Genomic DNA, 25,642 nt, shown 5'->3' with positions numbered 1-25,642 from the left:
CAAGTTTTAACAAGTTTTATTTTACTTTTATATTAGAACAAAAAAAAATCAACATTTACACATGCACGTACCTCCCTCAGCATTTGAATTCTACGTCAGAAAATTGCCTAATATAATTAAATGTTTAAATAGGTAAAGTTTTGTATAATTATACTGAAATAATTGCACATTTCTCTTTGTGGAGCGGGCACAGATGGCATACGATTGCAACATAAAGCAACATAAACATCATGAAACGACGAGGTCATGAAACGACGCGGTTTTCCGAGGTCCTCTTGTTCAGCGCCAGTGCGAATGAACCCAGAAAAGAAAAGAATGAACAGGTGGCAGCACACGCATTTTGCCCATTTGGCTCCAGTCCTTAGGAAATGACACAGCCTCCTCCTCCTCCTCCTCCTCCTCCTCCGTTTCTATTACGCGAGTCGAGCTCCTCCAGCATTCGCTGAATCTCCTCGTCCAGTTGTTCCGCCCTGCTGTTGTACCCTTCTTCCAACAGGGCACGTTGCTCCTGCGTGAAAACGAAGGTGGAGGATGAGGAGAAAGTGCATTTATTCGTCCTCCTGATGTCTGCTATTTTACTAGGAAGACAAAGTTACACCGGAGGAAAGCATCGAACGCTTTGTCACCGCACCCGAGCACATTTTTTTTTCAGGCATTGGCACTGTACCTGATCATTTTCATCCTTGAAGGCCTGCTATTTCTTTTAACCCATTACATTTTAAAGAAAATCTTCTATGACCCAGAATGTAACTATGACACACGTTTTACACGAGACCACTGATTCAAATGCTATTCATTATGATGGTAAATATATGAGCTGGTGGAGCCAGAGGTTCGTTTCCATTATACATACAGCTACAGTAGTGTAGCTGGGTGTATAACGCTACAGCAGTGTGGCTATGTGTATATTGGTACAGTAGAGTAGCTGTGTGTATATTGGTACAGTAGTGTAGCTGTGTGTATACTGGTACAGTAGTGTAGCTGTGTGTATTTTGGTAAAGCAGTGTAGCTGTGTGTATATTGGTACAGTAGTGTAGCTGTGTGTATACTGGTACAGTAGTGTAGCTGTGTGTATTTTGGTAAAGCAGTGTAGCTGTGTGTATATTGGTACAGTAGTGTAGCTGTGTGTATACTGGTACAGTAGTTTAGCTGTGTGTATATTGGTACAGCAGTGTAGCTGTGTGTAAATTGGTACAGCAGTGTAGCTGTGTGTATACTGGTACAGTAGTTTAGCTGTGTGTATATTGGTACAGTAGTGTAGCTGTGTGTATATTGGTACCGCAGTGTAGCTGTGTGTATATTGGTACAGTAGTGTAGCTGTGTGTAAATTGGTACAGCAGTGCAGCTGTGTGTATATTGGTACAGCAGTGTAGCTGTTTGTATACTGGTACAGTAGTTTAGCTGTGTGTATATTGGTACAGTAGTGTAGCTGTGTGTAAATTGGTACAGTAGTGCAGCTGTGTGTATATTGGTACAGCAGTGTAGCTGTGTGTAAATTGGTACAGTAGTTTAGCTGTGTGTATATTGGTACAGCAGTGTAGCTGTGTGTATATTGGTACAGTAGTTTAGCTGTGTGTATATTGGTACAGTAGTGTAGCTGTGTGTAAATTGGTACAGTAGTGCAGCTGTGTGTATATTGGTACAGCAGTGTAGCTGTGTGTAAATTGGTACAGCAGTGTAGCTGTGTGTATATTGGTCAGTAGTTTAGCTGTGTGTATATTGGTACAGTAGTGTAGCTGTGTGTAAATTGGTACAGTAGTGCAGCTGTGTGTATATTGGTACAGCAGTGTAGCTGTGTGTAAATTGGTACAGCAGTGTAGCTGTGTGTATACTGGTACAGTAGTTTAGCTGTGTGTATATTGGTACAGTAGTGTAGCTGTGTGTAAATTGGTACAGTAGTGCAGCTGTGTGTATATTGGTACAGCAGTGTAGCTGTGTGTAAATTGGTACAGCAGTGTAGCTGTGTGTATACTGGTACAGTAGTTTAGCTGTGTGTGTATTGGTACAGCAGTGTAGCTGTGTGTATACTGGTACAGTAGTTTAGCTGTGTGTATATTGGTACAGTAGTATAGCTGTGTGTAAATTGGTACAGTAGTGCAGCTGTGTGTATATTGGTACAGCAGTGTAGCTGTGTGTAAATTGGTACAGCAGTGTAGCTGTGTGTATACTGGTACAGTAGTTTAGCTGTGTGTATATTGGTACAGTAGTGTAGCTGTGTGTATATACGTACAGTAGTGTAGCTGTGTGTGTATTGGTACAGTAGTGTAGCTGTGTGTAAATTGGTACAGCAGTGTAGCTGTGTGTATATTTGTACGATAGTGTATCTGGGCTGGGTTGATACTGTACCCGCAGTCTCTGGTCCATAACCTGCTGGTTTTCCGCCAGTAACGCTCTCCGGTCCCTCTCCATTTTCTCCATCAGTTGCCTCTCGTTCTCCCGACGAGCCCTTTCTACATTATTCATTATTCTCTCCAGAGCCATCTGCTGTTCTCGGGCTGCTGCTGCTCTCTGCTTTGCTCTCTCTGTCTGGGCTCTCTGCTCTGTGGGACAAAGCAGTACATCGGTGACCCACCATCTCCAAATCCAGACCTTTCTTCACTTGTAAAATGCATTTATGTCCAATCTACATACTCTTCACTTTATTACACCAAATTTGTTCTATGCACATGAGTTCATTACTTACACAAACTCAAATAATTTACACACTTTTCTGGCCTAATAATCAGTGCGGAACAAACAAAAATCCAATTTCCCACAATTCTCTGCTATCACAGCACAGAACATTGACTTGCTAACATTACTGACCCCCACGACAGAATGAAATTCACTTCAGCGGGTCTCAGTGTGTTCATTTCCTTTGAGTTTATGAGATCATGTAGGACCTAAAATGTACTCCTGTATGTGATCGTGTAGGACCTAAAATGACCTCCTTTATGAGATCATGTAGGACCTAAAATGGCTTCCTTTATGAGATTGTGTAGGACCTAAAATGGCTTCCTTTCTGTGCTCATGTAGGACCTAAAATGGATTCCTTTATGAGATCATGTATGAGCTCAAATGGATTCCTTTATGTTATCATGTAGGAGATAAAATGGATTACTTTATGTGATCATGTAGGACCTAAAATGAATTCCTTTATGAGATCATGTAGGACCTAAAATAAGTTCTCCTCTTACCCTCAAGATGCCTCTGTTGTTCTGACAGATTTCTATCTACTGTCAGAATTATTTTCTCCAGTTGGTTTTTCTCAGACAAGTAGTCCTCCAAGGCTTCCTCTGCCTATATCAAGATAATTCAAACATTAAGTATGCTAATAATCAACTCATTACAGGGGTTAGTCTGCTGTGGCCCCATACACATTGCAGAACAACCAGACATTCACTGCACGTGTACTAAACTGGCACGCCTCAAAAGGCATTTTAAAGAATTGGTTTCATCAGTCGTCATTATAGGGGCGGGCCAAACCAAACACTGCGACTAAACTAAATGCATTTTAAACAGCAAAACCAAAGTGTGATTCAGGTCATTTGGCTCAAGGACAGAAACAACCTCAACTATAAATGTAAAAAACCAATGTTACAGATGCAATGTACTGAATCAAACCTTTAAAAGCGGAAATGAGCAAGAACTGGGGGGCGCTAGCACTGCCAAAGGCCAGGAGGAAGCCTGGGAGTGAGTTACCTTCACCCCTTTGCCCAGGGCACTTTTGTACAGTTCAACCAATTTGTCCAGGTGGGCCTTAAAGCGCTGATATCCCCCCGGCTTCATGTAGGATTCCTCCGGTTCCATGACTTGTTCCAGCTGGAGGAGGAGAGCTATGCAGTGTTTCCGCGACATCTCCTCGTTCTCCGCGCACTTGTCCTCGTACGCCTTCTTCACCCGCTCCTGCCAACGACACGCAGGCTGAAACAAATTCTGTCGATGGTCCGCTCCACGTTCAATCAAGGACGTGATTAGTTGCATTCAATGTGCTTGAAAAGGAGCACATCAAATACTTGGATCTGAATTTGGGTAACCGAGGCTGATCCGTTTCAGAATTTCATGCCAACTTCTGCTCTTAATTATTTAATTAGTTCAATCATATCTTGATCCGACACCTTTTTCAGTCATCAGCTACTACTGCAGACTGCAGTGTCCCAACTGTTTTACTGTGGTCAGTCACAGAAGTGACCAACAATAGCATAAATGGCTGGTTAGAAAAGTAAGGGAGACAAGCTGGGTACACCATTACATTACAGGCATTTAGCAGATGCTCTTATCCAGAGTGACTCACACAACTTTAAAAAAAAATTTTTTTATAGCATTTACATTGCATCCACTTATACGGGCGGCAGTGTAACACAGTGGGTAAGGAACTGGGCTTGTAACCGAAAGGTCATAGGTTCAATTCCTGGGTAGGACACTGCCGTTGTACCCTTGAGCAAGGTACTTAACCTGCATTGCTTCAGTATATATCCAGCTGTATACATTACATTACAGGCATTTAGCAGATGCTCTTATCCAGAGCGATTTACACAACTTTTACATAGCATTTACATTGTATCCATTTATACAGCTGGATATATACTGAAGCAATTTAGGTTAAGTACCTGGGAATGGAACCAGCGACCTTTAGGTTAGAAGACCAGCTCTTTACCCATTATGCTACACTGCCACCCCAAGCACTAGCCCACCAATAGAATTGAGTTTTGCACCTCTGGCTTTGTGAATGAACACTCCACCCAGAGACAAAACAAGCCTACAAACCATGAGTGCTTCTTGATTCTGGTCCTCGTCCTTGAAGGAGCGATTCATGAAGAGCTGCAGCGCCTCCTTCAGGCAGCCCTCGTGAGCGCTGGAGAGCTCCTCCTGGGTCTCGGTGTGCAGTTTCACCCGCTCTCCCAGCAGCCGCCTGTAGAGGGCGAAAGACTCATCGACCGCCGCCGAATTCTCGATCTTAGACAGCGCCTCCACGGCGTTCTCCAAACACGGGACACTCCCGCTACGAATGGCGTCCACGTACGTCACCGCCAAGTTCCCCAGCACTGCAGCGGTCACAGGAAATGACAAAAGATCAGTAAGGAGTCCAGGAAATTATAATATTTTGGCATGCACTGGAAAATATACTTGGAATGCATCCACATATTTTATATTCTTATTCAATACCATGCAGTATATTTTTCAATACATAGTAAATGGTAAATGGACTGCATTTATCCAAAGCGCTTTACAATTGATGCCTTTCATTCTCCAGAGCAGTTGGGGGTTAGGTGTCTTGCTCAAGGACACTTCAACACGCCCAGGGCGGGGTTTGAACCGGCAACCCTCCGACTGCCAGACAATCGGTCTTACCTCCTGAGCTATGTCGCCCCATCAATACATGGCAAAATAGTTTTAGTGTGCAAATGTGATATATTTAGTTAACGTCAGTTCCCGCCCTCCTGCCACACTCTTATTAAATGCCTTGCAATAAACATCAGACTGGACTGACAGTTTTTTAGAGAGGGATTTATTAAATATTATTTTCCGTGGTCCAGGTTCATTCAAAGAACAATTTCCTCTGGCACCCAATCAACCAGCAGGGGGCGCCGGTGCAATCTGAGACTAAAACACCCCGTCCCTGGGCAAAGCCAGAGCCAATCACGCATCGCCCTACAGGGCTGCCGGGCGCCATCCACAGTGAGACGCCCCCCCAGAACCACACATTACCACATCAAGGAAATGTTTCTCTTTTTCCGCAAACCCGATTCCATCAAACTTACAGCTCCCGGTGACTGTGATCCCCCCTTTAACGGTCTTCTCTTTGGAACAGCCGAAAACGTAGCCGCAGAAATCAGAGGTCTTCTTCACAAATTGAGGGTCCAGCTCAGAATCTGCCAGTTGATCCAGAAGCTTCAGCTTCTCCTTGGAGCCGGGCTGGTCGAACACAAAGCACTTCCGCTCCGGGAAGTAGTTCCGGATGCGCTCCCGGGCATCGTTACTCAGGGCAACCGCTTTAGAGGAACCTTGAGGAAAGGAGCGTGGTCAAAATAAGCCGTATGGTTTACATTACCAAAATAAAGATTCCCTCGTGAAAGATGTTTTGACAATTTCATTTTTTTAAAAAGGTAGAAATATGCAGATTAGGCTACCAGCAAAACATGCATGTCAGTCAAAATTGCAGTTGAGGTAGGTTGAGAAGAGTTTTCAAGATAGCCTTGATTTTGCAACTTAATCAATCAGTTTGTCTACAAGGTTACAGTGAATCTATCAACAGCCTAACAGTGAGATTCTGTGCAGGCTACACAAGCACTATAGGCCTTTTTTGCCGTGAGATTTTCCATCATGATTTATCAGTCAATCACATTAACAGAACCATCAATTGCATGACTTTATTCCAAAATGATATTCAAACAAAAAAAAACTGGACTGTAAATGACTCCCTTATACAGCATCCAGAATATGCCACACGTCTGGGTAAGAGAATGTAGCTACTGACAGGTAAATCCAGGTGCCCCGTTTTACCATTTTTTGGCTTCAGGGAGTTCTCCAGGTACTCGTCCGCAGTGACTGCTTCTCCGTTGATCTCGAGTTCCAGAGTGAAGTCCCTCACAGCCCAGATGAAGGTGGGGAAGAAGCGGACGTAGTCGGAAGACGTCTCTTCCGTCTCCTCCTCGGTGGACTTCACCTTGATGTGCTCGGTCAGCTCTGTCACATAGCTGTAGAGTTATTAAGGAAGAGCCACTGGAGCTGTGTGCTGCAACTGAAAAACTGTTTCATGAAACTGCCCGTATTATAAAAAAGGGAAAAAGTTATATGTGACAATTCAAAGGGATCAGTATACATTTTTCATGGGTGCTGTATTGATCATAGCAAATGTAACACAGACTCGTTTCTGATTTGAGCAATTCACAGTTTTGATCCAAGCCTCAGGTCTTTCTAAAAACACACACAGACGAGGAAACATACCCAACACACTCACTAGCTTGACCGTTAGCTTACTTAGGCCCACACCACACATCATACCAACAAGCACAAAAATAAGCATAATTGGAGCGTGATTCTTTTTGTGGCATGCATGAAGAAGCATGAATATCTCTAAATCTACAATGCCAGTGCTCTCCCTAGCCCATGGAATGTGGCGCTTTTGGAACTCAGGACATTACAAAGTCTGTAGTTTATACTAAATGTCCAAAGGTGGAAAAAAACTATAATCCTGGTTTTTGGGCTATACTGGCAAACACACATTTGATTACAAGATATGTATTCATGCAAACAAATAAACATGTGGCAAAGTGTTTAAGTTTGTATAATAGTGTCTCTGTTAAATAGCTCTCCAGTGGTGACTCTCAGCCCCCATTAAATCAATGTTATTTGGTCAACAAAGCTAACAGCAAACACAGAGCGAGCTGTACATACACGAGTTAGGAGAGCTTGAGCCCCCCAATTTATCACATAATTTGTGGCTAGTAGCTCCGTGGACCTGGGTCTAAAAATGTGAATTATCCCTTTAAGAAACGTATGTGGATTACACTTATTCGAAATGTTGTGATCAAGGTTTACTGTTTAGCACTGTTGCTTTGCTATACAAATAAAAAACCAACTGTTGAGGCACACATTCAGTTCAAACTATTAACAGGCTGGCAACATCAGAAGCCCAACACCAATCCCTTTGAAAAGCACTTAATCTACTCACTCATTAGAAGAGCATTCGACAAGCCTACATTAACAAATTAAGCTCCCGAGCTCTGGCACTCTTGAAAGAAAGTATGGCCTATAGCCAGACCATTCAGTCTGCCCAGCCTGATGCTGCTCTTCAGGTTGTTCTTGATTAATTTAAATTTATAAGTCATTCATTCATTTCAACAGTGCTCTGCTGTAGCAACTGTGGCAGGTAATGTCATAACAACCGCAGTGGCCTACACACCTCACCGAAGGTTACAAGATGCTGTTCCAGAATAAGAATTTTAGTTAGGAGAGAGGTGTGTGTTGACGATCTGCTTTAAAACGTGTCCTGAATGACAGCAGGGAAGGTTGTTGATATATCCATGGTCACAGGCTTTCTGACATGGTTGAGTTGCGGGTTTGACGACTCTGGCAACTTGGCTACCTTTCTCTCCTGGTCTGTTTTCTCTTTTCTCTTCTGAGACGCACTTTAGTGTTGATAAGGCATTTTGATACACTTAATTGTAGTTAGGAGTCCTCTTTGCTCTCTTACTCAGCTAGCTAGCTGCCCTTAATGTAGAAAGTGGATACTGCAGACTAATCTCTACACATGCGCTTAACTTATGTGGTTGCTAGGATACTGCAGGCTCATCACAGTTTCATTGTTGATGGTGCCCATGCTGTTGTAGACCAATGTGCTGCTCAGGAGGACAGCCAAGGAAAAGATCCAGGTGTCATTTTTCTGATTCCCCTGTTAGAAATAAAACACTTTTTGGGATTAGGAAAAACTTGATTGGCTTTTCACGCAAACAAAAACTGTTCATAAAAATCTATTGCAGCGCTTTTTTAACTGCATGATTCAGTTCAAATCAGTTTAATTCCATTCAGGGGCAATTCCAAAACAAGCACAAAACACAATAAATACACAGAGTACAAGGCAATATCTTTTCTAAACGTATTACCATTTTTATGACATTTGCACCCAAATATGTCACTTTCATCTACATGGGGAACTTAAAGTAACTAATAATGTGTCTATTGTCCAAGGAATATTTGATAGACAGGTGCAGGAGTTTAGCTGAGGAAGGTAACATTAAAACATTCTGGAACAAGGCACAGTGGAGGGAATGATGTCATAACACCCTACCTTTTCCACATCCCCTAGACCCTCAGTGTCCAGCAGGACCAGAGTTTGGTCATCTCTGTGAGGGTGTGGCACACACCACATCCAGATGCCCTTTGTCTCAGACTGGACAGTGGAGCCCAAGGGGAACCCTGAAAACACAGAGAGAACTCAAGATACGCTAGAACCCTGAAAACACACACAGAACTCAAGCTACACTAGAACCCTGATACAGTAACATCCAGAGAGAACCCAGTAAAATTATAACCCTGAAAACACACATAGAGAACTCAGAGAAACTATAACTCTGTGAACACCCAGAGAGAACCTGGAGACACTAAAATCCTGAAAAGGCAGTGTTAGGATAAGGTCATCTATAGGTCTAGTTTTCAGGTTGCAGCTTGGTGTCAGGCCAAGTGGAACCCAGAGACACTAGAAACCAAAAAATATGCGGAGAGAACCCAGAGACACTATCAAACCCGGAAAACACACAGAGAGACCACAGAGACTCTGAAACCCTGAAAACACATGTAGGGAACCCTGAGACACTTGAAACCTAAGAACAGAGAGAGAACCCAGACCAGGGACACTAGAACCCTGAAATTTAAAGACTCAGCAGGGTTAGAATAAACAGAAACCTCAGAGAGAAGACGGAAACCATAAATATAATACCTCTGGCACCAGAACTGTGAAAAAGACCCCAGAAACCCAAGTCTCCCTGAGATGGAGATATAAACATACCTGTCTGCTTCCCAGCCAGCCTGTTCATCAGGTAAGACTTGCCCGTGCGGTACAAGCCTACGATGGACACCACCACCACAGGCTGCCGGATTGACCTCAGAATGTCCAGGGATTCCTGGTTCACCTGCAGTTCACCAGCGCTTGTGTTCTCTATCAGACAGACAGGCCTGTCCATGTCCACAAGATGTCTGCCGACCTGGAATCACACACACGCACACACACACACTCCAGTTCACCTGCTAAGTAATATAGTCCTCCATAAGTGTACTTATCACATACGTGCCCTGTATCTTAATAGCGCAGTAACATGCATAGTAATTCTTTTGACGCCAAATTTTAAAATGCTGAATGATTTTTAAACATACATAAAAAGAATTAACCAAATACAATTGAAAAATCTTACATTCACTTAGGCACATTTTACATACATAATATTATTTACATATTACAAAAAGAAGAAAAAAAAACTAAGCCTATAACCTTGAATGCAGGCACAAGGAATGGATATTAATATATTTACCGCTAACTGCTAGACTCCACGTAACAAGTGGCCCAGACAGTCAAACTGTGTCCACTTTCAGAGAGAGACCGTTGAGCTGGTGTTCAAGAGGAAGTAGTGCTCAAAACATATAGACAGCATGAGCCTGATTTACGGGAATTGGGTTTCTCAAATTCAAAGTGAAACCAGACAAACTCGACTTACACAACATTTTTTTTTTTTTTTTTTACATAGCATTTACATTGCATCCATTGATGCAGCTGGATATACACTGAATATACAATGTCCTACCGGGGAATTGAACTTGTTACAAGACCAACTGATCGCCAGTTTCAAAGACATTTCATTTTACAACATTCACTTATGAAGATGACCCCCAAATCCTATAAAGGAATGTCACAAAAATCTATTTGCAGGAGACAGGAAAGGTTGAATTTGATGTGCAACTGGAATTTAAAGTCAGTTGCATTATAGAAACAAATGGCAAGTTTCAAATGGGAAATTCACTACACAAAAAAAATGATTAATTATGTGAGGAATGCTTGAAATGGCACATGGATTGTATAAACCTCAAATGTGTAATGTTGAGTATTGGATATAGTGTATTACATAGGTCATACTGCTAACTCAGTAGCATAAAATCAGCTAACATCCACATGACTCTCTGTGGCAGTCGACTAGCTACCTGTGACACCTCCATGACGTCAGCGATGTTAGCTGGGGGTGATGAGTGTTTGAAAATGCCTGGCTATAATGTCTGCAGTTCCTTTGTCCACCTGAATGTTTCTTCACTGCAGACGGGTCCCTGTGTTTGAAAAGAAACTGGTGAGCCATTTGTGACAGACGCATGCGTGTTCTGATAATCATCGGGAGACGACAGAAACAGGTCCGCTATTCCCAATCCCAAGAACATACTGACCACTGTCCCAAAATAAAATAAAGCACATCACTTTTTTCAAATTTTTCCTGTTTTTTTTATGCCATTGCTGCAAAGATTTTTACTAAATTATTCATTTTTCTCAGATTTAACAGACATGCAAAATAAAGTTTTTAGTTCATATTTTATGATTTGATTGAAAAATCTCAAAATATACTGGCACAAATGTTAAGTCAGATTTAAAAATAAATATTTAAAAATATATTTTAATTTAAAAAAGGCAAATAATTGTATATATCTTCAGAAGTGAATATTTAGTAAAATATTAATATTTAATTAAAATCTTAATTTTTTTTCAAAAATAAATATTAATTTTTTAAAATATATACAGACACGTGACAAATTGAAGGAAAAACCTGAACAAATGAGTGGAGAAACATAAGGAATGCCGATGCTCCCAACACTTCTCGGTTACAGCAGTGTAGCTGTGTGTTTTCGGTTATATAAATGCAGGTAAATGTATGTAAACAACAATTTCTTATTTTTCCCTTACACCATGCAAGATGTAACCAATCACAAAGAAACAGCATAATTAAAATTTAACTTGAGTCTCATGGTGGATCTAGCATCAGCCAGCAGCCATACACTCCATGCACTCTGCTCCGAATGGCTGAAGCTAAGCAAGTGTGGGCTTGGCTAGTACTTGGATGGGAGACCACCAGGGAATACTGAGTTGCTGCTGGAAGTGGTGTTGGTGGGCCAGCAGGGGGCAATCTTCCCTCTGGTCAAATAAACCCTAATGCCCCAGTGCAGTGATGGGGACACTGTGTTGTAGGAGATGCCATCTTTCGGATGAGACGTTAAACCGAGGTCCTGACTCACTGTGGTCATTAAAGATCCCATGACACTTATCGCAAAGAGTAGGGGGTTCCCCGGTGTCCTGGCTAAATCCCAGATCTGGCTCTCGCAAACACTTGCCACCAAAAATCATCCCCTGATTTAATTGACTAAAAAATGTTCTCTCCCTCTCCACCTTAGCTAATGTGTGGTGAGCGTTCTGGTGCAAAATGGCCGCCGTGCATCACCCAGGTGGGTGCTACATGTTGGTGGTGGATGAGGCGAGTTCCCCTTCATCACTGTAAAGCACTTTGAGCGTTCGGAAGTTCGGAAAAGTGCTATATAAATACAATGATATGCATATATATATATATATATATATATATATATATATATATATATTTCCAATAGACAAAGTTCAAAAAAATAAAGATTATTATCATTATAACACTATTTGACATGACGGAAATTAAATCTATGTGATCTTTGAAACTGTAGCTGTCAGAGGCTCTTCAAGGAAATACAAATCTGGTTCATAAACAATACAATGGGGCAGACGTAGCAATGATATCACGGCTGTGGCCAAGCCCATCTTCAAGGGCAGAGGGGACCACGTGAAAAAGCCTACACTCTTTCAGGAAGGGTCAGGCTAGGCACTGAATGTCCCTCAGCAACCACCGTACCTATACCCATCAGAAACACATACAATGATTTATGAGATTAACGCACACAATGCAATCAAAAAATGTGACCTCAGACTGACGTGATGCGTAAACCTTACAATTCAACATCCTTTTTTTGACAGTCATGAAGCATCCACACCTTTTCCCCCACAAGTTTTAACAAGTTTTATTTTACTTTAATATTAGAACAAAAAATCAACATTTACACATGCACGTACCTCCCTCAGCATTCGAATTCTACATCAGAAAATTGCCTAATATAATTAAATGTTTAAATAGGTAAAGTTTTGTATAATTATACTGAAATAATTGCACATTTCGCTTTGTGGAGCGGGCACAGATGGCATACGATTGCAACACAAAGCAACATAAACATCATGAAACGACGAGGTCATGAAACGACGCGGTTTTCCGAGGTCCTCGTGTTCAGCGCCAGTGCGAATGAACCCAGAAAAGAAAAGAATGAACAGGTAGCAGCACACGCATTTTGCCCATTTGGCTCCAGTCCTTAGGAAATGACACAGCCTCCTCCTCCTCCTCCACTGTTTCTCCTCTGCGAGGCGAGCTCCTCCCGCAGTTGCCGAATCTCCCCGTCCCACCGTTCCGCCCTGCTGTTGTACCCTTCTTCCAACAGGGCGCGTTGCTCCTGCGTGAAAACGAAGGTGGAGGATGAGGAGAAAGTGCATTTATTCGTCCTCCTGATGTCTGCTATTTGACTAGGAAAGCATCGAACGCTTTGTCACCGCACCCGAGCACATTTTTTTTTCAGGCATTGGCACTGTACCTGATCATTTTCATCCCTGAAGGCCTGCTATTTCTTTTAACCCATTACATTTTAAAGAAAATATTTAATGACCCAGAATGTAACTATGACACACACGTTTTCCACGAGACCACTGATTCAAATGCTATTCATTATGATGGTAAATATGTGAGCTGGTGGGGCCAGAGGTTCGTTTCCATTATACGTACAGCTACAGTAGCGTAGCTGGGTGTATAACGCTACAGCAGTGTGGCTATGTGTATATTAGTACAGTAGCTGTGTGCAGTATTGTAGCTGTGTGTAAATTTGTACAGTAGTGCAGCTGTGTGTATATTGGTACAGTGTAGCTGTGTGTATATTAGTACCGCAGTGTAGCTGTGTGTATATTGGTACAGTAGTGCAGCTGTGTGTATATTGGTACAGCGGTGTAGCTGTGTGTATACTGGTAGAGTAGTTTAGCTGTGTGTATATTGGTATGGTAGGGTAGCTGTGTGTATATTGGTATGGTAGTTTAGCTGTGTGTAAATTGGTACAACAGTGTAGCTGTGTGTATATTTGTACGATAGTGTATCTGGGCTGGGTTGATACTGTACCCGCAGTCTCTGGTCCATAACCTGCTGGTTTTCCGCCAGTAACGCTCTCCGGTCCCTCTCCATTTTCTCCATCAGTTGCCTCTCGTTCTCCCGACGAGCCCTTTCTACATCATTCATTCTTCTCTCCAGAGCCTCCTGCTGTTCTCGGGCTGCTGCTGCTCTCTGCTTTGCTCTCTCTGTCTGGGCTCTCTGCTCTGTGGGACAGAGCAGTACATCGGTGACCCACCATCTCCAAATCCAGACCTTTCTTCACTTGTACAATGCATTTATGTCCAATCTACATACTCTTCACTTTATTACACCAAATTTGTTTTATGCACATGAGTTCATTACTTACACAAACTCAAATAATTCACACACTTTTCTGGCCTAATAATCAGTGCGGAACAATTACAAAAAAAATCAAATTTCCCACAATTCTCTGTTATCACAGCACAGAACATTGACTTGCTAACATTACTGACCCCCACGACAGAATAAAATTTATTCAGCGGGTGTCAGTGTGTTCATTTCCTTTGAGTTTATGTTATCATGTAGGACCTAAAATGGACTCCTGTATGTGATCGTATAGGACCTAAAACGGCTTCCTTTATGAGATCGTGTAGGACCTAAAATTGCCTCCTTTATGAGATTATGTAGGACCTAAAATGGCTTCCTTTATGAGATCGTGTAGGACCTAAAATGGCTTCCTTTATGAGATCGTGTCGGACCTAAAATTGATTCCTTTCTGTGATCATGTATGACCTAAAATGGATTTCTTTATGAGATCATGTAGGAGCTAAAATGGATTCCTTTATGAGATCATGTAGGACCTAAAATAAGTTCTCCTCTTACCCTCAAGATGCCTCTGTTGTTCTGACAGATTTCTATCTGCTGTTAGAATCATTTTCTCCAGTTGGTTTTTCTCAGACAGGTAGTCCTCCAAGGCTTCCTCTGCCTGTATCAAGATAATTCAAACATTAAGTATGCTAATAATCAACTCATTACAGGGGTTAGTCTGCCGTGGCCCCATACACATTGCATAACAACCAGACATTCACTGCACGTGCACTAAACTAGCACGCCTCAAAAGGCATTTTAAAGAATTGGTTTCATCAGTCGTCATTATAGGGGCGGGCCAAACCAAACACTGCGACTAAACTAAATACATTTTAAACAGCAAAACCAAAGTGTGATTCAGGTCATTTGGCTCAAGGACAGAAACAGCCTCAACTATAAATGTAAAAAAAACCAATGTTACAGATGCGATGTACTGAATCAAACCTTTAAAAGGGGAAAGGAGCAAGAACTGGGGGGGCGCTAGTGCTGCTAAAGGCCAGGAGGAAGCCTGGGAGTGAGTTACCTTCACCCCTTTGCCCAGGGCACTTTTGTACAGTTCAACCAATTTGTCCAGGTGGGCCTTAAAGCGCTGATATCCCCCCGGCTTCATGTAGGATTCCTCCGGTTCCATGTCGTCTGCCAGCTGGAGGAGGAGAGCTATGCAGTGGTTCCGCGACATCTCCTCGTTCTCCGCGCACTTGTCCTCGTACGCCTTCCTCACCCGCTCCTGCCAACAACACGCAGGCTGAAACAAATTCCGTCGATGGTCCGCTCCACGTTCAATCGAGGACGTGATTAGTCGCATTCGCTGTGCTTGAGAAGGAGCACGTCAAATACTTGGGTCTGAATTTGGGTAACCGAGGCTGATCCGTTTCAAAGTTGGCATCAAAAATGTCATGCCAACTTCCGCTCTTAATTATTTAATTAGTTCAATCATGTCTTGATCCGACACCTTTTTCAATCATCAGCTACTACTGCAGACTGCAGTGTCCCAACTGTTTTACTGTGGTCAGTCACAGAAGTGACCAACAATAGCATAAATGGCTGGTTAGAAAAGTAAGGGAGACAAGCTGGGTACACCATTACATTACAGGCATTTAGCAGATGCTCTTATCCAGAGTGACTCACACAACATAATACAATGTAAATGCTATGTAAAAGTTGTTTAAATCGCTCTGGATAAGAGCGTCTGCTAAATGCCTGTAATGTAATGTATACAGCTGGACATATACTGAAGCAATGCAGGTTAAGTACCTGGGAATGGAACCAGCGACCTTTAGGTTAGAAGACCAGCTCTTTACCCATTATGCTACACTGCCACCCCAAGCACTATCCCACCAATAGAATTGAGTTTTGCACCTCTGGCTTTGTGAATGAACACTCCACCCAGAGACAAAACAGGCCTACAAACCATGAGTGCTTCTTGATACTTCTGGTCCTCGTCCTTGAAGGAGCGATTCATGAAGAGCTGCAGCGCCTCCTTCAGGCAGCCCTCGTGAGCGCTGGAGAGCTCCTCTCGAGTCTCGGTGTGCAGTTCCACCCGCTCTCCCAGCAGCCGCCTGTAGAGGGCGAAAGACTCCTCGATCGCCGTCGAGTTTTCGATTTGAGACAGCACCTCCACGGCGTTCTCCAAACACGGGACGTTCCCGCTACGAATGGCGTCCACGTACGTCACCGCCAAGTTCCCCAGCACTGCAGCGGTCACAGGAAAAGACAAAAGATCAGTAAGGAGTCCAGGAAATTATAATATTTTGGCATGCACTGGAAAATATACTTGGAATGCATCCACATATTTTATATGTCTTATTCAATACCATGCGGTATATTTTTCAATACATGGCAAAATAGTTTTAGTGTGCAAATGTAGCAGTCTGTGATATATTTAGTTAACGTCAGTTCCCGCCCTCCTGCCACACTCTTATCAAATGCCTTGCAATAAACATCAGACTAGACTGACAGTTTTTTAGAGAGCGATTCATTAAATATTCTTTTCCGTGGTCCAGGTTCATTCAAAGAACAATTTCCTCTGGCACCCAATCAACCAGCAGGGGGCGCCGGTGCAATCTGAGACTAAAACGCCCCGTCCCTGGGCAACACAAGAGCCAATCACGCATCGCCCTACAGGGCTGCCGGGCGCCATCAGCAGTGAGATGCCCCCCCAGAACCACACATTACCACATCAAGGAAATGTTTCCACAAACCCGATTCCATCAAACTTACAGCTCCCGGTGACTGTGATCCCCCCTTTAACGGTCTTCTCTTTGGAACAGCCGAAAACGTAGCCGCAGAAATCAGAGGTCTGCTTCACAAATTGAGGGTCCAGCTCAGAATCTGCCAGTCGATCCAGAAGCTTCAGCTTCTCCTTGGAGCCGGGCTGGTCGAACACAAAGCACTTCCGCTCCGGGAAGTAGTTCCGGATGCACTCCCGGGCATCGTTACTCAGGGCAACCGCTTTAGAGGAACCTTGAGGAAAGGGGCGTGGTCAAAATAAGCCGTATGGTTTACATAACCAAAATAAAGATTCCCTCGTGAAAGACGTTTCGACAATTTCATTTTAAAGCGGTAAATGGACTGCATTTATACAGCGCATTTATCCAAAGCGCTTTACAACTGATGCCTCTCATTCACCCATTTACACGCACACTCACACGCCAACGGTGAAAGGCTGCCATGTAAAGTACCAATCAGCTCGTGGGAGCAATTAGGGGTTAGGTGTCTTGCTCAGGGACACTTCGACATGCCCAGGGCGGGGGATCGAACCGGCAGCACCTCTGACTGCCAGACAACCGCTCTTACCTCCTGAGCTATGTCGCCACAAAAAACGGTAGAAATATGCGGATTAGGCTACCAGAAAAACATGCATATTGCATCAAAACTGCAGTTGAGATAGGCTGTGAAGAGTTTTCAAGATAGCCTGGATTTTGCAACTTAATCAATCGGTTTGTCTACAAGGTCACAGTGAACCTATCAACAGCCTAACAGTGAGATTCTGTGCAGGCTACACAAGCACTATAAGCCACCGTTTTTTGCCGTGAGATTTTCCATCATGATTTATCAGTCAATCACCTTAACAGAACCGTCAATTGCATGACTTCATTCCAAAATGATATTCAAACAAAAAAAAACTGGACTGTAAATGTTACTTGGCAGTGGCAGTGTAGCATCAGGGCAGGGAAACTAGGCCTGCAACTCCCAGGTTGCAGGTCTGAATCCCTTATATAGCATCCAGAATATGCCACACGTCTGGCTAAGAGAATGTAGCTACTGACAGGTAAATCCAGGTGCCCCGTTTTACCATTTTTTAGCTTCAGGGAGTTCTCCAGGTACTGGTCTGCGGTGGCGGTCTTTCCGTCGATCTCCAGCTCCAGAGTGAAGTCCCTCACAGCCCAGACGAAGGTGGGGAAGAAGCGGACGTAATCGGAAGACGTCTCTTCCATCCCCTCCCTTGTGGACTTCACCTTGATGTGCTCGGTCAGCTCTGTCACATAGCTATAGAGTTGTTAAGGTAGAGCCAATGAGCCACTGGAGCTGTGTGTGCTTGTTCATGGACATCAACAATAACAAAAAACTACCAACAAAAAAAAACCAGCAGCTCCCTGTGCAGTTTAACCAAACCAAAAAATTGATGCGTTTTGGGACACAAGCTCCAAATCAAATTCCCAGCATACAGGGGGAGGGAAGCCCCCTCTCATCCACCCTCCCCCCCCCCCAGCCACCCAAAACTCCTACCATTTCTATTAAGCAAGATTATGCCATTTTTATGGCTTTACGTTTCTGGTGTGTGTTTTGCAATAAATCTTGCATATTCAGTAAATGGATATTCCTAATTGATGTTGCCTCCTAGATAGCGTATGATATTTATACTCTATGCATCTAGTGATGAGGTGTTCATATTTCGAGCACTCTTCCCTATTTGTCCAACCTGTGTGTAAGCCCATGATTGGCCAAAATATCTGCACTCATCAGACACTCTTATTTAAAACAAAGTGTATGCAGAAACATTCGGCAAAGGTCAGGGACAATACCCAGTTATTAATGTTACAGTTGCCAGTAATAACCATTACATCAACCAATAACATCACTTTACATGCCATAGTTGCCACAATAGGGAAAATAAAGACACGGTGCTTAATGTAGCAAATTAATACTGCACATGTACTAAGCATATGTGTCTACGGACTGCAGCTCATTTACACTGCGCTAAGTAGGGTTCTAGGTACTGCAGGCTCATCTCTACACTGCTAAACTTATGATTGCTAGAACATGCCATCTCAACACATGCACTATTTAATGGTTGCTAGGTACTGCATGCCTCAACACATGACTAACTTACGTAGGTTGCTGGGGTACTGCATGCTCATCTAACACATGCACTAACTTACATGGTTGCTAGGACACTGCAGGCTCATCTCTACACCTGCGCTAAGCTTACGTGGTTGCTAGGGTACTGCAGGCTCATCTCTACACATGCACTAATCTTACGTGATTGCTAGGGTACTGCATGCTCATCTCAACACATGCACTAATCTTACATGGTTGCTAGGATACTGCAGGCTCATCTCTACACAAGCGCTAAGTTTATATGGTTGCTAGGATACTGCAGGCTCATCACAGCTTCGTTGTTGATGGTGCCCATGCTGTTGTAGACAAGCGTGCTGCTCAGGAGGACCGCCAGGGAAAAGATCCAGGTGTCATTCTTCTGATCCCCCTGTAAGGAATAAAACTCCTTTTGGGATTCGGAAGAACCTGACTGACTTTTGACAAAAAAATAATAATAATACTTTACTCATGAAAAGGTTGTGGAAGCGCTGTCTTAACTGTGCGATTCGATTCAATTCAATTTGATTCCATCAGATCTACAGTAATTCCTCTAGGGGTAATTTTGTTGTTGGGAAAACAAGCACACAAAAGCACGCAGAGTACAAATCTTTTGTATTTTCATACTTTCATTTGTATGCAATTTGCACCCAAACATGTCACTTTCTCCTACATAGGAAGGCTAATATAACAAACAGTGGGTCTCATTTAAGCTGAAGATTGGTTACATGAGAGCATTCCGCAACATGGAAAATACAGGGAGGTTATGACATCATAAAGGGGAGAACACCCTACCTTTTCCACATCCCCTAGACCCTCAGTGTCCAGCAGGACAAGAGTTTGGTCATCTTTGTGGGGGTGCGGCACACACCACATCCAGATGCCCTTTGTCTCAGACTGGACAGTGGAACCCAAGGAGAACCCTGAAAACACACATGGAGATACACTAGAACCCTGAGAACACTCAGAGACAGGTGAGCCCTGACAATAGGTCCCTGAGAACACATGAAGATATCAGAGACAAAAAAAACCCAGAAAACACCCAGAGACAGCTGAGCCCTGAAAGAGAACTCAGATACATGAGAACCATGAGAACACAGAGAGAACTCAGAGACACTAGAACCCTGACACTTCAAGGCTCAGCAAAAGAGATCTATATAAACACAGACCTCAGAGAGAAGATTGCAACCATAAACATTAACCTCTTGCACCAGAACAATGAAAAAGACCCCAGAAACCCAAGACACCCCAAGATGGAGATGTAAACATACCTGTCTGCTTCCCAGCCAGCCTGTTCATCAGGTAAGACTTGCCCGTGCGGTACAAGCCTACGATGGACACCACCACCACAGGCTGCCGGATTGACCTCAGAATGTCCAGGGATTCCTGGTTCACCTGCAGTTCACCTGCGCTCGTGTTCTCAATCAGACAAACAGGCCTGTCCATGTCCACAAAATGTCTGCCGACCTACAATCACACACACACACACACACACACAAAGTCCCTCATTTCTGCAGTCTTTCAGTCTGGAGGACATAGGTCAGTTTTCCTTCCCTGAAGTCAACATGGTGCCTAAAATCTATCCTGCAGAGCTACATACTAGCATTTAGCAAGGCGTCCTTCTATACTCTCAAAAAATTCAAAATATTTAAATTGATACTAACATAGAAATGGCTTTAAAAGTTTATACCATTATAACTACATGCTATATAACATTATCAGTATCACACAACAGCATAACCATTAAACTACAGAGCCACTAAGGAGAAGCAAGACCAAACAATCTGCATTTAATTCACATCCTCAAATTACAATTTCAAACTTTCAACTGAGTAACTTTCAATATTTAAATCAAACCCAGTTTTCTTGTCAGTTCAAGAACTTGGTTTAATCATCTATTTTGTCTAATTAAAATGAGGGTCCTTTCTGTAATTAAAGGTGTAAAAGGTACCTTTAATGCTGGGCTGTACAACATAGTATGAAAGTACCATTATCATGTGTATACGTACACACGAACATACTCACTGTTATTCTGTCTGCCGTCCCAGTAGCAGAAGACTCTCCGTATGGACGTGCGGGTGCTTCTCTCAGTGGCATCTCTCTTTCCACCACAGGCCCTTGCACCTCTCTGGGGACCTCAGCGTACCTGGGCAACGCCTCCGTTGTGGGGACCTCACAGTCCCTGGGCAAGTCTAGGTCCTGGGCATCCTCTGCCCGTGAACTCTCCCCAATTACACCGTCCAGCTGGATAAGTGAGCCTCTTGACAAGCTGTCCACAAACTGATTCAAAATGTCTCCCAGATCTAATGGAAAACTGAACAGTCACAACAGTACACAGCATCTGCACAGTTACAACAGGACACAGCATCTGCTCTAAAATTACTTTCAAACAACTACTAGCAACAGTTTTTTTTCTTTTGTGTTTCTTCAACAGCAAACTATGCAGTGCAATGGTCACACTCCAATTGTGCTGTAATTTTATCTTTTTTTTCAGTCCTTTATGTTTGCCTTCATTTTGTTTCAAAAGTAAGCAAAGGGTGAGCCAAGATGGCCTGTTCTCCTCCAAAGACGTTAATGGTCCATCGAAATGTACCTATGAATAGTGAGCCAAGATGGCCGCCATCACTGAAAACTGTGTGTGTGTTGGGGGGGTATGGGTTAGGGTTAGGGTTGGAAGGGGGGGGGGTTAGGGTTAGGGTTAGGGTTAGGTTTGGGGGGGTCCTTGGAGGGGGGGGGGGGCGGGTTCGCCAACTATCAGAATGCCCACCTTCGCCACTCAGGGCTCGACAGTCCTGGAGGACTTTGGGGTCACTCCTGCAGATGCTCTTCTTCAGGGCTTTGGCCTGCCTGGTGAAGCGGGGCTCCAGCTCGCTGAGCGGGACCCCCTCCAGGGTCTCCGCGCCGCTCTGAGGGTGGCAGAAATCAAAGATCTCCATCCTCTCCCGGGCGAAGAGCTCACAAACGACCCCCGCGGGAGACTGCAGGCCTGGGGGCAGAAGAAGAACAAGAATAAATAAACGGCAGAAAGATTTATCAGTCTATCATGCGTCTTGCGTCAAGGGAAATAGTACCAGAGTGGTTTTGACACCCAGCTTGTGAAGTTTTCCATTCGTTCATCGGAATCTGCTTGTTTTATTTCGGTCTACGTCTTCGAAGCAATATTTGTAATATGTAGAGCAACAACCTGATCATGAATGATACTAAGGTCAAAATAAAGGGTGACTGATTAGGTAACCATTAGTCAACCATTCTGATATTCATGGCATGTATGGAATGTACCTTTCGCTAATTTATACCTATGCCCTCCTGTTATCCTGACAGACATTTTAAACAGTTTTGGGAATGTTGGGAATATTGGGAAAGGTGGCAGGCCACAGTACCTTTTGCGTCATTGAAGACAGAATCCAAGAAGTCTTCAGGCATCAGCTCCACGTCTCCCATTGCCACGTCCAGGTCGTAATCTCGTACACACCACACAAACTCCGGCAGGAGACTCTCACCGGCCCAGCTGATGGCAGGCAGGCTCACCTGATTGGCCAGCATAGTCACATGACTGTTCAGGGCCTTGTTAAGGATCACATTATATATTTGATTAATTAGCAAGAGCTAGGGCTGCATTTAATGTAATATAATGAATATGGAACGGGCATGAAATCTAGAGGTTGCAGGTTCAATTCCCAAGTGGAAACACTATCATTTTGTCCTTGAACAGAGCATTTAATGTGCTTCCAAGCCACTTCACCCCAATCAAGGGAGTAGCATCTGTAAATATCCAAATCTAATATCCAAGCAGACATTAATTGTGTAGAAAAAAAAAAACCTCAAAGCAGGGCAAGTTGCTCTAGATAAAGAGTGTTTGTTAAATGTGACAGCAGCCTTCATTTCCAGGTCGAACATTCGGGGGAGGATACAGGAGCTGGTCCAGGGCATCCGTGCTCACGGGCCCCCGGGTGTTGTACAGGAAGACAGAGCTAAGCAGCAGGGACAGAGTGAAGATGGGACAGGTAAAAGCTGCAGCTTCAATCCCCTGTGAATTAAGCAAAAAAAAACACACCTGTCAGTCACCTGTAAATTAAACAAAAAAACACACCTTTCATCTACTGGGAATTGACCAAAAACACTCCTTCAATCACCAGTAAATTAGGCAAATACGCACCTATAATCACCTGTGAATTATACAAAAAACACATCTTTCATCTACTGTGAATTAAGCAAAAAAAAAAAAAACAGCTTAAATCACCTGTGAATTAGATTTTAAAAAACACCTTTCATGACCTGTGAGTTAGGAGTGTTTTTTTTTTTTTTTCAATTTAAATTTTGAAAGATTATTTAAAAACTACAACCCAAACAACTGAAGCACCAAGCTATTTACGAGCTATTTACACGTATCCAAAGGTCTATAACATGGGGTGTCCAGTGCTGCCCAGCAATAAGACACCTGGAATCACTGGCATCATGGACGCTGGTGCGAGGCCAATTATTGACCGATAAAAATAGCTGAACCGACAGCTCATACAGACTGGGTTTCCGGGACTCACCAGGTCTTGCTCGAAGCCCTCCGTGTCCAGGAGGACCAGAGTGTGGCCCGGGTCCTCCGTGTCCGGGAGAGTCCACATGTTGATACGCAGGTCGTCGGGAGAATCCCCCTTGGAGGCGGCGAACCCTTACGGGTCAAAGTGACATCATCACCCATTATTCCACTACTCAAAGCTTATTCCACCACCCGAAAGGCCTGAAGGCAAAAAACCTACACAATGCACCTTTTTTTCCGTGCAGGTCTCCATTAAGAGGCCTCCAATAGAACAGCTGCATTTGTGGTGCGTTAGTGCACCCGGCAACCCTGACACTGAAAACCTCTGTCCATGCGTAACCATGGAACATTCAGACATGTTGATTTTTCTTTTTTTTCTTTTTTTTAAATGCAGTGGAAAGCGTGGCCTCTTTATTTTCCTCAGAGCAAAAATACCTCCTTAACATGTATTCCTTGCAGATCGCTGTGAAATGCAGGAAAACGTTGCGTTTTTTTTGTGATTTTTAAGCATGGCTTTAAAACGTATTCTAGCACAAAAAAAATGTGTGGTGCGGACCCCTTTTATTACATGCTGTAGGTTGTAAAATGGGCTGTTTAGCAGGTCAGATAGCTAGCTTGATACATCTAGTTTAGCAGTTAAACATGAATGTTACATAAATGTATACAGTATACGATCAAACTGGATTAATACATTAAGAATAATTAATTTTAAAAAACTAGTTGCCAGTAAGTTACTGTAATTTTCAGAGGAACTTTTTAACAGTGCACGGGACCCTGTCTAAACCGTTCGGGGAGACGGTATTGCTCTTGTCACCTGTGCTTCCCGCCAGGACATCAAGCAGGTAGGACTTTCCAGACTGGCGAGGTCCGAAGATGCTAACCACCCGAAGGGGTGGTGGGAGGCGGGATAGGATACCGACGGCCTCGGGGTTCACCCTAATGTTGCCATGCCAGGAGCATTCGACCAGCCAGATAGGACCCCCTGATGCCATCGCTGTTTAGCTGTGCTCCGCCAATCCTTGTCAGACAGATAAAGATCCATTATTCGGTATCCATTTTCGCAGTAGCGGTCACTACAAAGCTCACGAGAAACCCAAACACCATGAAAAAATCCTCCAGTAAACATTTAAGATACAGACACGACCTACCTTCGCCGTTCAGTGGTAGCCTAGTTTTGCGTTCCGCAGCTGCTCGGCTCATTAACCGTGCGTAAAAATTACCGTTACTTCTTAAAGTCCACCAGGTTACGTTGAAACACTGCTGGCTACGAAATACGCCTACATGTTACATAAAACGACTTATTTAGCTTATTTATCCACTTGTTGTACTTCGCTTTGGATAAAAGCGTCTGCCAAATAAATGTAGGCTAATGCAATGAATTGCTTCTTTTTCAAAACGAAACCAAAAGTAAAAGCAGAGCACACAATGTAAAGGGAAACGCCCAGATTTATGAACTCACCGCCTATCGAATAACGTGTCAGCTTCTTTATACGTTTACTTTCAAGTTCCACTTTTACTTTATGGACTGTATTGTGCGTGCCCTTTCCCCTTGAGTTTCGAAAGTTTAGTGTCGCCAATCATCCCAAGGGAATCCCCCAACCACACTTTGCAGTCTCAAATGTCAGTCGACGTCATCAGTCTGATTCCGACATCATTCTAAATTATAGAATACATTAGACTATAATAATATCTATGATATTAACTTGATAGCGACCTGGTGACGCAGAGGGTTCCCCAAATATTGCATCAAATTCAATTTTAAAAGTAGCCTAATAGAATACCTTGCAAAATGCAAGATAGGAGTAGAGGAGGGCAAAGGTAGAGATTTTTGGGATAAACTGAGAAAAATCGGAATATGTACGTTTCAGGTTTGTTGGGTGAGGGGGGGGGGGGTCTAGTTAAAATGATTTCTTTAAAAAAAAAATCTTTCAACAATGTTGCAAACTCATTTCAAATGTTTGATACAACAAAATGTGCTAAATAAAGTAGTTTGTTTATGGTAGGTTTATGGTGCGTCCATCACATCTTAACAACCAATCGAGTTGTCCACTGGCTCGTGTGGGGGCTCATGTGAAGACAGACCCAAGGCCTGCTTCTCTCAGCAAGATAGCTACCCTGCAAACATGGTGACAGTGTGTAAAAATGACGGCATTTCACACGGTCTTCCGAGATGCCCGGGATTTATGGAGGTAACAATGTTGTATAATGGTTCGGGAACTGGGCTGCTTGAAACTCA

General features: G+C 43.3%; 1 protein-coding gene across 7 annotated transcripts; it reads right to left on the bottom strand.

Moving 5' to 3' along the window:
• Window positions 1–25,035, bottom strand: LOC135254521 (guanylate-binding protein 1-like). Of its 7 annotated transcripts, none has more exons than XM_064334749.1 (18): window positions 24,555–25,019; window positions 24,221–24,424; window positions 23,414–23,538; window positions 22,787–22,902; window positions 22,256–22,428; window positions 21,643–21,861; window positions 20,901–21,178; window positions 20,147–20,342; window positions 19,671–19,798; window positions 19,157–19,266; window positions 17,854–18,047; window positions 16,779–17,021; window positions 15,970–16,250; window positions 15,082–15,285; window positions 14,574–14,676; window positions 13,740–13,933; window positions 12,927–13,029; window positions 1–402 (listed from the first exon to the last, which is right to left on the bottom strand). In XM_064334749.1, the coding sequence occupies exons 2-18, from the start codon at window positions 24,396–24,398 to the stop codon at window positions 362–364; spliced, it is 2,886 nt and encodes a 961-aa protein (XP_064190819.1). In that variant the 5' UTR covers window positions 24,399–24,424; window positions 24,555–25,019; the 3' UTR covers window positions 1–361. The 7 variants fall into 7 exon arrangements, 6 of the variants coding, with proteins under 6 accessions (XP_064190819.1, XP_064190821.1, XP_064190820.1 ...); XR_010329915.1 differs by lacking the exon at window positions 1–402 and adding an exon at window positions 2,107–2,167 and having other exon boundaries at window positions 12,573–13,029; XM_064334751.1 differs by lacking the exons at window positions 12,927–13,029; window positions 13,740–13,933; window positions 14,574–14,676; ... (5 more) ...; window positions 19,671–19,798; window positions 20,147–20,342 and adding exons at window positions 2,347–2,540; window positions 3,177–3,279; window positions 3,682–3,885; ... (4 more) ...; window positions 8,771–8,898; window positions 9,488–9,683 and having other exon boundaries at window positions 1–508; window positions 24,555–25,035.
• Between the last annotated feature and the right edge of the window lie 607 nt (window positions 25,036–25,642).

Source organism: Anguilla rostrata, chromosome 5, assembly GCF_018555375.3.
Source record: "Anguilla rostrata isolate EN2019 chromosome 5, ASM1855537v3, whole genome shotgun sequence".
NCBI lineage: Eukaryota > Metazoa > Chordata > Actinopteri > Anguilliformes > Anguillidae > Anguilla > Anguilla rostrata.
This window is presented reverse-complemented; position numbering and strand designations above follow the sequence as displayed.